Below are 15,058 nucleotides of genomic sequence, written 5' to 3'. Positions count from 1 at the left end.
CTTGTCCTCCATGACAAGTTGGCCTCTCAACTACAGTATCGCACAACCACGGGAGCCATCTGCAGTCCTTACTGTCATGTTCTAGCCTCTCGTCGTTGATCCTGTTTGTCACAAAGTCAGGTCCCCCCCTTTGTCACCATGTCCTGAACAATGGCGACTGGTTCCAGACATACCCTTCCATCATGGACGGAGCAGTCGCGACAGAACCCCCAGTTGTTAATAACGCCTCCTTCGATCGCGAGCCCTTGACCGTCCTCGATGGTCTGAATGGCTCAATGTCACTAGCCTTGCCTCTGAAACGCACCGCCGACCCTCACGAACTCCATACGAAGACCGACCCTCATACAGATTTAGAGGATGCGGAATCCAATCCTCAAGATCGCGCCTGGGCGGAGGAGTCGTGGCAAGCCCGCAATGGATTGAACACTAGACAAGCAGATCCTCGATACAACAGAGAGGCACCGGGTGTTGGGCTTGTAGGCACAAAGAGACAAATTCCTGTCTATCATACCTTCCCGGAGAATGACCTGCCAGTCAAGAATGATCCCTGCGCCGACGACAATACCCCGAGGAATATCCCACCAGAGGCCAAGACATCGCCATCAGATGTGCATGATGATCGAATTCTAAAGCTGTCGTCAGATCAGTTAGAGGAGCTGACTTCCACGCCAGAGTCTTTGCCACTCCACCCAGTTCCTCGCCGTCAATCCCAAGCATATGCCGTACTTGAGCCCGATCAGACATCCCTTCCCCCGACGGCAACTTCAGCCCACCCTGTTAGCTTCGCCACTGACGATGATGTTTTCTCGCCTCTCAAGCAGATTGATACCATGTTGCTGGTTCAGTCGCAACAAGGCGGCACGAAGAACCATCGTCGTCTTACAGTCGAGACCACCGGACACATCCCTCAGCCAAATCAAGCTTCCGCCTTGAGGCCTCCGCCACCGCCGCGGTCTGCATCCACTCCAGGCCAGATCAAAAGTCCCAAATCACCCCCAAGACATGAGCGCCCTCGCCCAAGCCTGAAGCCCCCTATCTCATCAGCACATGTCGATGCAAGACAGAGCAGAAGAAATTCATCCACTACCCGTCCCTTACCTTCTCCTATGCCCACTTCACTACCTCTCCCGCCCTTGTCAATACCTACATACTTACAACTGGAACTCTCCTCGCAACGACCTTCGCAGTTGTATCTCCACCAATCCACTGCGACGGAATTCCCATATGAATCTTCGAGCGCAAAGATCGAGCGTCTACTCAACTTCTTACTACTCCCCCCACACTTGGAGAGTGTGTTGTGGTTCGGCACTCTGGCATGTCTCGACGCCTGGCTCTACACCTTTACGATCCTTCCGCTGAGATTGTTCAAATCCTTTTACATCCTCGCCAAATCTTGGGCGACCAACTTGATGAAGGAATCATCTTACATCTCAGGATTCGTGTATAGTGGTGCCGGGCGCATGTGGAATAGAAGGCGAAGCAGCGTTGCCCCTCGGGTTTCAAAGAAGACATCCACGGGTGCTGATGAGCATCAAGCCCCTCCCCCTCTCACACCTCACAACCGCCGATATCCTCGTCATCATCACAGGACAAAGTCTGTTCCTTCCACTCTCCTGCCTGATGACAAGGCAGATATGCTCAAGGGCTTCTTGATTATATGCACTTGTCTCATCCTTCTCAGATTCGATGCCAGCCGCATGTATCATTGGATCCGTGGCCAAGCCGCCATCAAGCTCTATGTCATCTATAATCTCCTCGAAGTTTGTGACCGCCTGTTTTCTGCCATTGGACAGGATGTGTTGGAATGTCTCTTTTCCCGAGAAACACTTGAACGCAAGCCCGATGGCCATAGCAAGATATTGCGACCCCTGTGGTTGTTTTTTGTGGCTCTCATCTACACGGTGATTCATTCGACGGCCCTATTCTATCAAGTTATCACATTGAACGTTGCAGTCAATTCCTATTCGAATGCACTTATCACGCTTTTGATGTCGAACCAATTTGTGGAAATCAAGTCGACAGTTTTCAAAAAATTTGAAAAGGAGAACTTGTTCCAGCTTACATGTGCCGACGTGGTGGAACGGTTCCAACTCTGGCATATGCTAGTCATCATAGCGTCACGCAACATTGTTGAGACGGGTGGATTGACCTCTTGGATCGATGCCTTCTCCATTGCCTCGCCAAGCACTTCATCAGCCCTGCCCACTAATAGCAGCAGCCCGGTGTCGAATGCCGTTCCACCAGTCTCGGCATCGTCAATTATTCCAAGGTCGTTCACGTTGGTACCCACACTTGTGTCGTCGATAACATCGTATGCGCCAACGATCAACCAAGTTCTCGGACCTTTCCTCATTGTCTTGGGCTCGGAGATGCTGGTGGACTGGTTGAAGCACGCCTACATCAACAAGTTCAACAACACTCGCCCAGCCATCTATAATCGTTTCCTTGACGTTCTGGCCAAGGACTACTACACGAATGCGTTTGGAGATCAAAACTTGACGAAGCGATTGGGTCTGCCTGTCATCCCGCTCAGTTGTCTCCTGATTCGAGCAAGTGTGCAAACATATCAGATGTTTGTGGCGTCTTGGGTTCCATCAACGCCACCGGCTTCGTCGACCAGCCTCGAGAGCATCCATCAACAATTTTCTACCTCACGCTCAACGATGCCAATGACAACCGGAGCGGCCATCTCACGGACTGTTGACGACATCATCAAGGCGATTCCTGCCGTGATAACCCAATCCCGCGTCGTCGGTCAATTGCCTAAGATCTTGACCTTTTTGCTCATCTTTCTCCTCCTGTTAGCCTGCAAGCTTGTGTTGGGAATGGTATTGTTGACATTCTCACGGGCACGGTACAGGTCGATGAAGCAACGTGAAAAAGAATCAGTGTATCAGATAGAAGGCGGGCGGCGGGTCGGGGGGTGGGGCATGGTGGAAGTTGACGATGACAAGCGACGGTGGATCTATGATGATGACCCTGCCGGCCTTCGAGCATTGCGCGAAAAGGAGGAGCGTGAGAAGCAGAAGCAACAACGGGAAAAGGAAAGGGGGGTTGCCCCAGACAGCTTTGACAACGTGAGGCGCTATGAAATGGTTGCCAAGCGGATTTGGTAGGACGACCGCCCTACGGCATGGTGAGGCTTCCGTTAAATAGAGGGAGCCTCTAGACTGGATATGTACGCAGATTTGATCCGCCTCGACGAGAGGGTCGGTCGGCAATTGTACTACCACCAACAAGAGGACAGTACGCCTGCTGAGTTAATTGTAGTATGAAAATTGTGACAAGCTAGCCGGAAGTTAGGCGATAATGTGATCCGAAGTCAAGGTACCGATGCCTTGGGACAGACGAGGCCGCAGTTTCAAGTTTTGATCTGGGATCGATCTGAAACATGACATGGGCGTGATGACATTCTACAATTTAGGAACTGTGATTGTTCGCCTTCATTAAGAATTCTCTCGGTCCCTTTCATCATACATACAGTATGGACATACCGTAGACAAGTCCTTTCCAAAAGAATCATAGTCCAAGAACCAAGATGCGTGTCAGGACAGGTTCGGATAGTAGTTACAATAGTATAACCATGCGTCTGGTTTCATTGGCAGCAATGGCATGGCACAAAGATGTCAAATCAAGCGTAAGACAATCACAACATTGTTCTGGTCTGCAGTGGCAACGGTGTGAAACACGAGGAAAGACCACAAATACCTATAATTCCAATTTGAATATACAGTACTGGAAGTATGTACGGAGGAATTGGCCATCTCTTATTCCATGTCAAGTCCTACAGTGGAAGACGAGGATTAACCAGGAGGGAAAACGTTGGCATCCTACAGCCAAAACCTGGACCACCATGACCACCCACGTACGCATCTTGTATTCTGGACCAAGGCTCAGGGCAATAAAGAATGATCGCAGTGGACGATATGTAGTACACATACGCGTCTCTTTGTACGCATGTATGTATTGCATATATGTACTCCGTATGCATGAGTGGCAAGAATATCGCGTCCCCAGTGCTTTTTAATGCAGGCCCAGTGATGCCTGAGAGCAGCAAGGCGCCTATAGGTCCCTCGGCCCCGGCCCTGGAGCACCGTGGCCCCAGAAAGCCAGCTCTCCGTACCTAGGTAGACAGCTTTACAACCTCTGGAACGGGCCGTGATTGCTAAACCAAGAGAACCAATGGGAAAGATCTTTGGTTGCAGGCACAGCAGGTGATGCTTCCATGTGACACGCGCCCCTCGGTAGGCACGCGGCACGGCAGGCGCAGCTTAAAGCCCTTCTTGCCTGCCAGTAAGCGGTGCGTACGTGCGTCGTGCATGATGATGATCACTTTCTTCTTCATTCGTTTATCATTGGTACAAATCTCCATCAACAAGGGAAAGGGATGACCTGCCATGTCTGCCTTCATGCCTTGCTTCGCCGCATGACCTGACCTACTCCGTAGTCAAGTCAAGGAGACAGGTGAGTTATACTCATAGTCAGGGCTACCTACGGTACTTCAAAGGACGTACTCCGTACGGCGCCTTGGATCATCTCACCTGCACTCTGATCCTTGTTGATTGGATTCGAGTTGGTCGTTTCAAATTCTCCAAAAGTCATTCGACTGGACTTTACTGGAGGACCATGGAGACCCATCTGGACAGGGTTAGGATTCCGCTGTGGACTTGTCCTATAATTTCAACCAAGTACTCAGTTTGATAGTTGGATCTTTTCGCCAGGAGATGCCTGTCTTGGTCCGAAATTGTGTACTTGACTTTCCATTCGTGCCATTTTATGCACATAACAGCGGCAGCAGGTTTGTAAGTACCAGACACGTGGATGTGCATGTGCAGGTTGCTTGTTGCAGTGTTGTAGTGTTTTGCGCGTCATCAAAGTGATCGACTGTTAATCGTCCTGCTGCACGGGGCGACTGGGGCTCCGAGGCTTGAATTGACACTATCATACGGAGTAAGTGAAAACTTCAAGGCTGTGCCTGGGGTTGTTATCGATTACCACTTGCTTGAGCCTGATAGGGCAGATCTGGGCCACTGAGGCAGGGACCACAGCGTCCAGCCAGGTTAAAACCAAGGCCAAACTTCTCAGGTGTGCCTCAGCCTTCGTCCACCACTCAGGTGCCTTCTAACGAGGTGACGAGTCATCGCATGTTTGTGATGGGCTGCTCGACCAGTGGATGATGCACTCACAGATGTTCCATCTATCGAACAGAACCGGCCAAGTCTCATCATCACCTGGTAACGGGCCATCACTTATCGACCTTCAGGGATTGGTACCAAGGGGCCACGGGGGCTCCAGAAGGTGCCAGTTGAGGATTCCACAATCCATAGTACGCATACGGAGTACTCGCCCAACTGGACATTCATCCACGTCTCCTTGCTGGCCGCAAATTCGTATGTAGTATCATAGGTGCTCAAACTCATTATTCCCTGTCAAATAATATTGCCCAAACCATATTACAATAGGCTTTTGTGTTTGAGTTTCCATGGGCAGAGGACATGGCCTAGAAGGCCAAATTTATAGATACCTGGTTAGGCGCCACTGGCGCTCCGTAGGTGCAATAATATTCAAAGTCAGGTCCCCACGTTTTGTCCACTTTGGCACCCGCAAGTCGCGCTACCCCGGCTCTTCTAGATGGAATGGACATCGGCGTACTCACGGTACTGTACCCTCCGTGGACAGAACACGTTGTCGATGTCGATCAGTGACCCAAGACAACAACGCGAAACTTGAATTTCGCAACTGACTGGATACAAGCGGCCTGGGGATAAGAACTTGCAGCGGACTGCGTACGGGACATAATTAGGCTTAAATGTAATATTCTTCTTTCAATTCATACTAAGTACTTGAATGCGACTGTTGTCATCATCCTTCTCTCCCTTCCACATCACAAGATACATTGTAAATTCATTGCCTATCGCATGCAAGGTCAACCATCCACCCTCTTTGCCCTTCGCGCCTCGCTTCTCATCAAGGAATGTCAATAATAGAAAGACGCGGCGGCTGCCATTTCTCACTCTAAGCGCCGCAACTCCAGGCTTGGGACTCTGTCAAGTCCGCTTTTGGCCCCTTCTTGTATTCGGTGGGCGGCCAGTGGACAGTCAGGCAGTCAAGCAACCAGTCACTATCGTGGTCATCAGTTCTGACCATTCAGTGGGCAGCCACGAAAGGCGACACCCAAAAGACCACGATACAATTGGACTCGCATCTGGAAGCGGCGACTATCTTCCATCATCATCGCCTCTATTATTATTATTATCATTATTATTTATTGTCAGTGCCCGCGTTTGGGTTTTGCGGGTGTGAAGCAAGTGCAGTTGCAGGTGCAGGTGCAGACTGCAGCTGCAGCCAACGGACGCAGTGCAGTGCAAGTGCAGTGCGTGCAGCTGCCACAACTGCCACCTGCCAGCTGGGAAAGTACCCAGGCTGACCCACTTCCCTTGCACGCCCACTTCCAATTATTGGCAGGCACCTTGCAAGCGCACCTTTGAGTGGGCGCCACACCAAAGACTCACCAAAGACTCACCACAGACTGGAAGGCGCAACTGTGCCCTGTGCCCTGTGCCCTGTACCTGTGCCTGTGCCTGTCTTCTGAGCCCTCGGCCCCCCCTCCCAGAAACGACGGGCGTGCCAACTCTCTCCACCACCTGCCTCGCCTGCAACCACGTCCGTCCATCCGCTGTCGACACATTCACCTGACCCGCGAAACACACCTTAACACCTGCCAGCTCGATTAGAGTATGGACAACGACGTCCAACCTTCTGGTAGTAAACGTCGACGAGCCACCTTGACCAAGAATCCTCCTCCCACCGCCTATCCCGCAAACCTCATCAACGTCTTGCGCAAACCTCAATCTCAAACCACCCTCCAACGTGCCCCTTCAGCTCCCACCTATCCTCGCGGCTCGCCCATCTCTCAACCCAGCCGCGACTCCCACCATCGTACTCAATCCGGCGCGTTTCCATCATCGACCTCGTCCTTGGAAAACATCAGCGGTGGCCCTTCGCCTGTCATACCTTTCGCCGACTACTCATCTCCTTACCGCACCCCGCAGACATTGCCCACCACGCCCCAGGCCTCAGATGATCCGAAAGCGTTGATCGGTGCGCCTTTCGACGCTTCAGGCCTACTACTCACCTTCCAGAACTCGGGCTCCAGTGGCAGCGCTCAGCATGCGAATGAAGACCCGCTGATTTCGCCATCGACTCAACCCCACCCCGAGTCAGACAACCGATATCATCCTCTGCGAAATTCTCAAACGATTGCGACTGGTGGCCTTGCCATGACAGAGGTCACTCCGCCAAAGCCGGAAAATGGTGTCCTCAGTCCAAAGCGAATGTCTGGTGATGGACAAGTTTCAAAGCCTTCTGGTCCACTTCGAAAGAAGAGCGGATTTTCTAGCTTCGTCAACAACATGCTCGGCTCGCCTAGAACAATCAAAATATCCGCTCCTGAGAACCCCATGCATATGATCCATGTCGGCTACGATAATCAGACCGGCCAGTTTACGGTAAGTGCTCACACTCCCCATCTCGCACCTTCTATCAACTCGACTCTGATTCATTTTTCTAGGGACTCCCGGCGGATTGGCAGAGGATTCTGGCCGACAGCGGCATCTCCAAGAACGAACAAGAACAAAACCCACAAATGATGGTCAACATTGTCGAGACGTACAAGAGCAATTTTGGTGGAGAAGACGACGGCATCTGGCAAAAGTTCGACCACGCAAAGGTGACGAATTCTCCTCAGAGCAACAACTCCACCTTCCAGAGCCCAACTACACCAAACATTGGACCAAGCCCATCGGCATATTCTCCTATGAACGGAGTCGTCTCACCACCCGCAAGCCCTCGATTTCCACAAAACCATGAAGGAAGTTTTGAAAACCCTCGAGCACCTCCGCCAATCCCAAATAAACCATCGGCCAATTCCATGAACAAGGCTGGTGTACCTCCCATCATGATGCCTCAGAGGCCTGCCCCTAAACCCCCTACCCAGTCACTACGCGACATGGCTCCAGCCAGACCTGCTCCCCCTCCACCCATCTCCCGGGACCTACCACTCAGGCCAAGTCCAGACGTTGCTCCCCCTCAGATCGCCTCACCGCCCTCTTCGATATCGTCCAACTTTCCCCGTGATGAATCCAATAATCGTCTGGACATCAAGGGCCAGGCTTCCGGAAACTCAGCGCCTGACCCACAGCCAGGGATTCAGTCCCCTGCCCAGTACCAACAGCAACAAGAGCACGCCATGGCGATGGCTCAACAGGCCATCCAAAGCAAGCAACTCGACCGCAGTCGGAGCCAACGCCAGATCACCCCCGGCGCACCTGAAGTGCCCCCCAAGGTGCTTCCGGAGATGGTCCAAATTACACCGAACATCCCTCAGGCACAGTTTGCAGCTGTTGCTGATCCCTCGCCTCAGTATGTGCAGCAGCAGGCTGCCAAGCAGGCTGCCAAGGTAGGACCAGCACCAGGACCACGACCACGTGCGAAGCGACAACAAAGCAACATCATAGACGTTACGGCTCGTCTGAGAGCGATCTGCACTCCAGGCGACCCGACCATGAAATATTCCAATCTCAGCAAAATTGGCCAGGGAGCATCAGGAGGCGTCTTCACGGCGTTTGAGAGTGGTTCCAAACGATGCGTTGCAATTAAGCAGATGAATCTAGAACAACAGCCCAAGAAAGATCTGATCATCAACGAGATCATTGTGATGAAAGACAGTAAGCACAAGAATATTGTCAACTTTATCGACAGCTACCTCCATGACGGAGACCTTTGGGTGGTGATGGAATACATGCAAGGCGGGAGTCTCACAGACGTTGTGACCTTTAACGTCATGAGCGAAGGCCAGATCGCTGCTGTTTGCAGAGAGGTGAGTGGCATTCTTGTTACACCTCCACCGTACTGACAAATAGTGCTAGACCCTCTATGGATTGCAACACCTACACTCGAAAAACGTGATTCATCGAGACATCAAATCAGATAACATTCTCTTGTCGGAGAGAGGCGACATCAAGCTGACCGACTTTGGGTTCTGTGCACAGATCAACGATACACACAATAAACGCACCACCATGGTGGGCACGCCGTACTGGATGGCGCCCGAAGTAGTGACAAGGAAAGAGTATGGTCGCAAAGTCGACATCTGGAGTTTGGGCATCATGGCAATTGAAATGATCGAGGGAGAGCCGCCCTATTTGACCGAGTCACCTCTGCGAGCCTTGTACCTGATCGCCAAATACGGAACACCGCGGATCAAGGACGAAGCTTCGCTGTCCCCTGTATTCCGGGATTTCCTCTACTTTGCGTTGAAAGTGGAACCAGAGAAACGGGCAAGCGCGCATGACCTACTCCACGTAAGTGAACACGTCTCTACACTCAATATCGTGGCTAACAAATTGAAGCATCCTTTTATGGGATATTGTGCACCTCTACCCAGCCTTGCACCACTTGTGCAATCTGCTCGGGAGAGTCGAGCCGCAGAAAAGGCCAACAAAGGCAACTGAGGTGTGCCCATGGGCCAAGGTCAAAGTTGCATGTACAATCATTGCCGCCTTGGGAAGTCAAGGCTAGGGTGACAGGATTGTCGACTGGATCGATTTCTTGTCGTCTCGACGATCTTGTGCAACCTGTACAAGAGCTATTCCGGGTAGCATATCATCTAAAGATGAGGATGGATGGGTCAACCGTTACTCAGACCAAGAATGGTCCAACGGTAGAAAAAGACTGACTAGTTACTCATAAGGAGCTTTGTACATGAGACACGGAGATGTGTGCGTCAGAAGCAAGCATCAACCACGACACCACGACACCACGACATTGATACGATAGCAAGATGAATCTAGCGGGCGTAGCGGAGTGTGTCTCCTTCAGGTCGCAGTTATCCCTTGAGCGTAAGGGACCATTCGATGTAAAAGACCAAAGGATGTGGGTTTGGCGAAGGGGGGTCTAGCTAGAATCCAGGAGTCCAACTTGGGAACAGCTCTAGCCCAATGATATCAACAAGTAAGAGAAATCCAAAGGGAGAGTTGACATGATATCTCTCGTAACCCAGCCTGTCTGGATGTTGGGCTCACGTGCTAACGCAACTGATATGTGGCTGTGTGGCTGTGTCGAATCGCCTAGAAAGTGGGGCGAAACTGTGGCTGCCTTGCGTCACTTGCGGCGACATTCAAGAGGCGCAGAAGCCCAAGAGCATCTCAACCAGTGACATGGGCCAATGAAGCCTATGCCAGTGCCTATCCCCCCCCTAGAACCAACAAACTACCTACGTATGTTTAGGCGCCTCGGGCTACACATATGCCCCCCTCAGCCTGACTCATGCCCCCGGCCACGCTAATCTCCAACTTTTGAATGCCCAAGGCATCAGTTGCTTACCGGAGTCCAGAATGCCTTGCCATCAAAACTAGGCTGCGTGGCTGCCAGGCTGCACGGTGACAACACTCTCTAACTTGCGTCTCTATCATCATCACTTCAACATCTGTTCCACTTTCTTGCCATGTTCCACGTGGTTTTCATCTTTTCGACACTTTCCTGAATTGTTCCAGTAATCAACACAGCGCCTTCTCCATTAGACCTCAGATTTCGATCCTGTGCCATGTTTCGGGCACAGCAGAATTCCTTTGACGATGCTGTCGGTACGACTGAGGCCCAGATCAATCCCCATCATAGCCTTCCATCAAACTGACTTGACCTCTCTTTCTAGCCAAGGCGACTGACGAGAATCTAACCTCGGAGAACTGGGAACTCATCCTCGATGTATGCGACAAAGTCACTTCCAGTGACTCGGGAAGTAAAGATGTGGTAGCGGCCATGATCAAGAGGTTGGCACATAGGAATGCAAATGTCCAGCTCTACACTCTCGAGCTCGCCAACGCTCTGTCTCAGAATTGTGGTATCAACGCTCATCGGGAGCTTGCCTCGAGAAGTTTCACCGATGCCCTGCTCAGACTGGCAAATGACAGAGTAGGTCTTGGGCCAACCCAGTATCTCAGTCTACTAATTCCCCGCGCAGACTACACATCAGCAGGTCAAGTCCAAGATCTTGGAGCGGATGGAACAGTGGACCAAGGACTTTTCGAGTAATTCCGAACTGGGCATCATGGACCAGGCGTACCAGAAGTTGAAGGCTCAAAGTGAGTTAGACTCCGACCATATTCATCGAGCCTCAATCGCTGACTTGCCACAGATCCCAACCTTCAACCACCACAGGCTCCGGTCAAGAGACAGATCACAGACTATGACAGACAAAAGGAGGAGGAAGAGTTGCAGATGGCCCTCCGTCTGTCGATCCAGGATAAGAGCCCTCCTGCAGCCCAAACCACCGCCCCAGCCGCCGAACTGTCAGGTCAATCGACTGCGCAGACCTCAGCCCCCGCCTCACAACCTATATCTTCCGGCACAACAGCTGCCACCGTCTCCCGAGTACGCGCCCTCTTTGATTTCCAACCCTCGGAGCCCGGCGAACTGCAATTTCGCAAGGGTGATGTCATTGCTGTCCTTGAGTCCGTCTACAAAGATTGGTGGAAGGGTTCGCTTCGAGGGCAGACGGGCATTTTCCCCCTCAATTACGTGGAAAAGCTACAGGACCCCACGGCGGACGAGTTGCAGAGGGAGGCACAGACCGAAGCCGAGGTATTTGGCCAGATCAAGAACGTCGAGAAGTTGTTGGCCTTGTTGAGTACCAGTACTGGGGACACGAACGTCCGTGACAACGATGAAATCACCGAACTATATCACAGCACCTTGTCAATCCGGCCGAAGTTGATCGAGCTGATCGGGAAGTACACTCAGAAGAAAGGTAAGAGCTAGATCTGCGGACAATACGCATTGGTCCAGTCTGACTGATGACAACAGATGACTTCCAACAACTCAACGAAAAGTTCATCAAAGCACGGAGGGATTATGAAGCATTACTGGAGTCTTCTATGGCGCAATCAGCCCATGCATATGCTCGTCCTGGTCCTGCTGCATATGGCTACGGAGCCGGCCCTCCCCAAGGCTACCCCCCTCAAAGATATTATACTCCTGGTAAGCAGAAGTGTCTCTTGTCATCATCGTATCTGGTCTGACAGCTTCAGGAATAGACGGCCAACCTCCAAACAATGCCGTTCCATACGGACAGCCTCCTCAGTCGTTCCAACCACCTTATCCTGTTGGATCTCCTCCACCCCAAAGCCAAACCCCCTCGAACCGATTGGCTTCCCCACCTCCACAAGACGGTGGATATCCTCAATACCCCCCTCAACAGGACACTCGTCGACATTCTCGGCCTGAATCATATGCCCCTTACCCGCCTCCAGATGTGAACAGTGGCTATGGACCTCCACCAGTAAACACAGCAGACAACACGCGACCACCTCAACACGTCTTCCCTCCGCCCATCCAACAACTTCAACACGACGACGACAACAAGGACTATTCACCGTCAAACTACTCAACAGACGATCTTCACAGCTCACAACTCTCACAACCGCCGCCCCAGGCTCCCCAGGGATATCCGCCGCCACCTCCGTCTTCTCAACAAGCCATTCCTCAATATCCTCCACCATCTGTTCCCGGTGGACCGGTAAGTCAATCCCCCGAGCACCAGCATACACATTTCCATGGCACCCATCCTCTTTCGAATGCAAACACAGCAAGCAGACCTTTTTTCTCCCCTCCTGAAAGACCCCTGGCATCAAATGTACCGAGCTCTGCTTACCCAGGTTTCCTACCTCCACAGACTAGCCCACAGTACCAGGCATACAACGCACATGCTGCAAGTGTGACAGGCGGAGGACCCGGTGCGGGATACTACAGGTGACGAGGGCGAGATGAGGCGATACTGAGGATGGGGACTAGCGACGTGACATCTTTTGACATTGAGCCAGCACTGCGATTTGAAGCAGCTGACGATTTGAGTGATGCTGGTATAATACTAGTACACGGCGGGCCTGGGACGATTCCACCTTGAACAGACATTATTGGGCTATGGGTCTACTCAGGCTTTGAACATTTGGTGGAATTCTATACGATTGGAATGACATACCCATACTCATATCATTGACCCTAAAGGAGGCACCTCTCGTAGTGATTGACTGGACTGGACTGGACTGAGTCGGAACCAGGCACGGCCAAAGCTGATAGTAGAATCCTGAGGCGGTGTAACATATGGACGTTCTCGCTTGCACACATTGATACCTAGTATCTAAAACTCCAGACCAACATCTCTGGTTCGATAACATGTGATACACATGGCATGGGATGCTATCGATGCAGTCTTTCAGTTATGGAGTTGCTCTGTCGACTACGGAGATCACTCCACAATATGTATTTGTTTGTTCATTACAACGGAGTCGATGTCCGTGGTTGCGGTAAATTAAGCTTGTATATACTCCGTATGTACCTACGGAATAGCCACCTACTTTGATCATGCTTTGGTCCGCATATCCGGAAATGATAAAAGAACTCTCGAGGTTATGGAGGTTATGCACGCACTAATTACCATGATAATAGGGCTTGATCGACCACGCAAGCATTTGTCCGGAGAAGGTGGCTGAAACACTAAGGTAGTAACTTACTATCCCCGGCCATCTTATAGTCCTTGGTCACCTCCAACCGAAACTCCCCTCTTTTTTTCTGGATTAAATCTCCTCTCTTTTGTATCACGTCTTACTTGGTACTAAGAGGCGGATTATAGTAGCAGAGAGAGTCCCAACTCTGGTCCTCTAACTCTATCGCTCACTCAAGCACTTGATCACGACGGCTGCCCCCCCTCGTAAGCTTCTGACTAAGCCTACTGGCATTGCTGAAGAACTGGCGAGTCTTCATTTCACCTTGTGGTTCGGTGCGTGAAGTGAAGTGAAGTGAAGTTATCAGCGAATCAAACATCTGAAAACCAGAAACAAAGATCGAGTCGCCAGAGTGAACACCACATTGTTTTTTCCCCCACCATTTCTGGCTGTTCCACCACACAGACTTATCTACACTTTGCACTGACGACGTTCAACAGCCCAGCTCCAGCTCCAGAGCCAGGGCAGGGCTAGTTCAACGCTGCCTCATTCAACCCTTTCCAAACATTAGATCGGTCTACACAAAAGAAGCCATGTCGGATCCAACCGAGATTCGCAGAGGCGAATTCCTTTATCGAGATGTCTTGCTTGTGGATCTGGGTCAGAACCGCCGTCATCCTCGCGCCTCGGCTCACGATATCAAGGATCTGGTGATGCCCAAGAAGAGTTCAGCCGCCGATCGGGACCAGGTTGCCCATTGGTATGAAGCGCAACTAGTCCATTACGGCCTGCCACGTTCACGAGACAAGAACACCGCCAAGGTCCGGCTGATGCAGGCGATTACGGCCAAACCAGGAGGTCTGAAGGTGCCCAAGGAGTTGGACCAGTTGGAGAAGGATTTAAAAAAGGAGTATGCGGCCGCGGTCAAGAAGGCGGGAGTTCATCCCCGTTCTGCGGGAGGAGGGATGGGTTCGGTAGCGAAAGGTGGCAGCGGTAGCAGCAAGAAGAGAAAGGCCGGTGTTGGCGATAGCCTCGAAACAAAATCAACAACCATCTCTGTCAAGGTTGGTGATGCAGTCGTGGAAATCAACCAACATACCCAATCCTCCAAGAAGGCTAAAGTCGCTGTTGCGGGTGGGAAGAGCGCGGCATCATCAACCAAAGCCAACAAAGAGAAGTCTCCGAAGACAACCAAGACCACCACCACCGCCGCCACCACCACCAAAAAGTCGGATCCCAAGCCCAAAGTAAAGGCCAGTCCAAAGCCAAACAGCAAGACCACAAAGTCCACTTCCACTGGCAGAACTCCGCAATCAGGCAGCAAAGCGACGCCGAGCCAGGCACGTAGCACTGGCTCTGGTATCAAATCTACCTCAAGTCAGCAAAAGAAGGAGAAATTGCCAAAGACCCAAGGTCAAAGTGAGAAGAAACAGCCAAGTCAGTCCTATACACACCACAGCCACAGCCACGACTACCATGACCACAACCCCAGCTACTACTCGGACAACGATAGTGATGAACCTCCTCCATATGACTCGATTGACTTCACGAGCCACCGA

General features: G+C 51.6%; 3 protein-coding genes across 4 annotated transcripts; all 3 read left to right on the top strand.

Moving 5' to 3' along the window:
- The first annotated feature begins 17 nt into the window (after positions 1 to 17).
- PV10_07635 (uncharacterized protein) lies at positions 18 to 3,305 on the top strand. The gene has a single exon (XM_016372563.1). It carries the CDS (start codon positions 183 to 185, stop codon positions 3,114 to 3,116), a length of 2,934 nt encoding a protein of 977 aa, XP_016221895.1. The 5' UTR covers positions 18 to 182; the 3' UTR covers positions 3,117 to 3,305.
- Positions 3,306 to 6,647: 3,342 nt separating this feature from the next.
- PV10_07634 (uncharacterized protein) lies at positions 6,648 to 10,021 on the top strand. The gene is made up of 4 exons (XM_016372562.1): positions 6,648 to 7,508; positions 7,571 to 8,878; positions 8,928 to 9,362; positions 9,411 to 10,021. Exons 1-4 carry the CDS (start codon positions 6,738 to 6,740, stop codon positions 9,510 to 9,512), a joined length of 2,616 nt encoding a protein of 871 aa, XP_016221894.1. The 5' UTR covers positions 6,648 to 6,737; the 3' UTR covers positions 9,513 to 10,021.
- A 420-nt stretch (positions 10,022 to 10,441) lies between these two features.
- On the top strand, positions 10,442 to 13,207 carry PV10_07633. 2 transcript variants are annotated; one of them, XM_016372561.1, is made up of 7 exons: positions 10,442 to 10,643; positions 10,712 to 10,971; positions 11,021 to 11,141; positions 11,195 to 11,806; positions 11,863 to 12,036; positions 12,087 to 12,574; positions 12,731 to 13,207. In XM_016372561.1, exons 1-7 carry the CDS (start codon positions 10,604 to 10,606, stop codon positions 12,809 to 12,811), a joined length of 1,776 nt encoding a protein of 591 aa, XP_016221893.1. In that variant the 5' UTR covers positions 10,442 to 10,603; the 3' UTR covers positions 12,812 to 13,207. The 2 variants fall into 2 exon arrangements, with proteins under 2 accessions (XP_016221893.1, XP_016221892.1); XM_016372560.1 differs by having other exon boundaries at positions 12,087 to 13,207.
- Positions 13,208 to 15,058: the final 1,851 nt, after the last annotated feature.

The sequence above is a fragment of the Exophiala mesophila genome, assembly GCF_000836275.1.
Source record: "Exophiala mesophila strain CBS 40295 unplaced genomic scaffold supercont1.5, whole genome shotgun sequence".
NCBI classification, from domain to species: Eukaryota; Fungi; Ascomycota; class Eurotiomycetes; order Chaetothyriales; family Herpotrichiellaceae; genus Exophiala; species Exophiala mesophila.
Note: the sequence above shows the minus strand (reverse complement) of the source record. Positions and strands in the feature narration are given on the sequence as shown.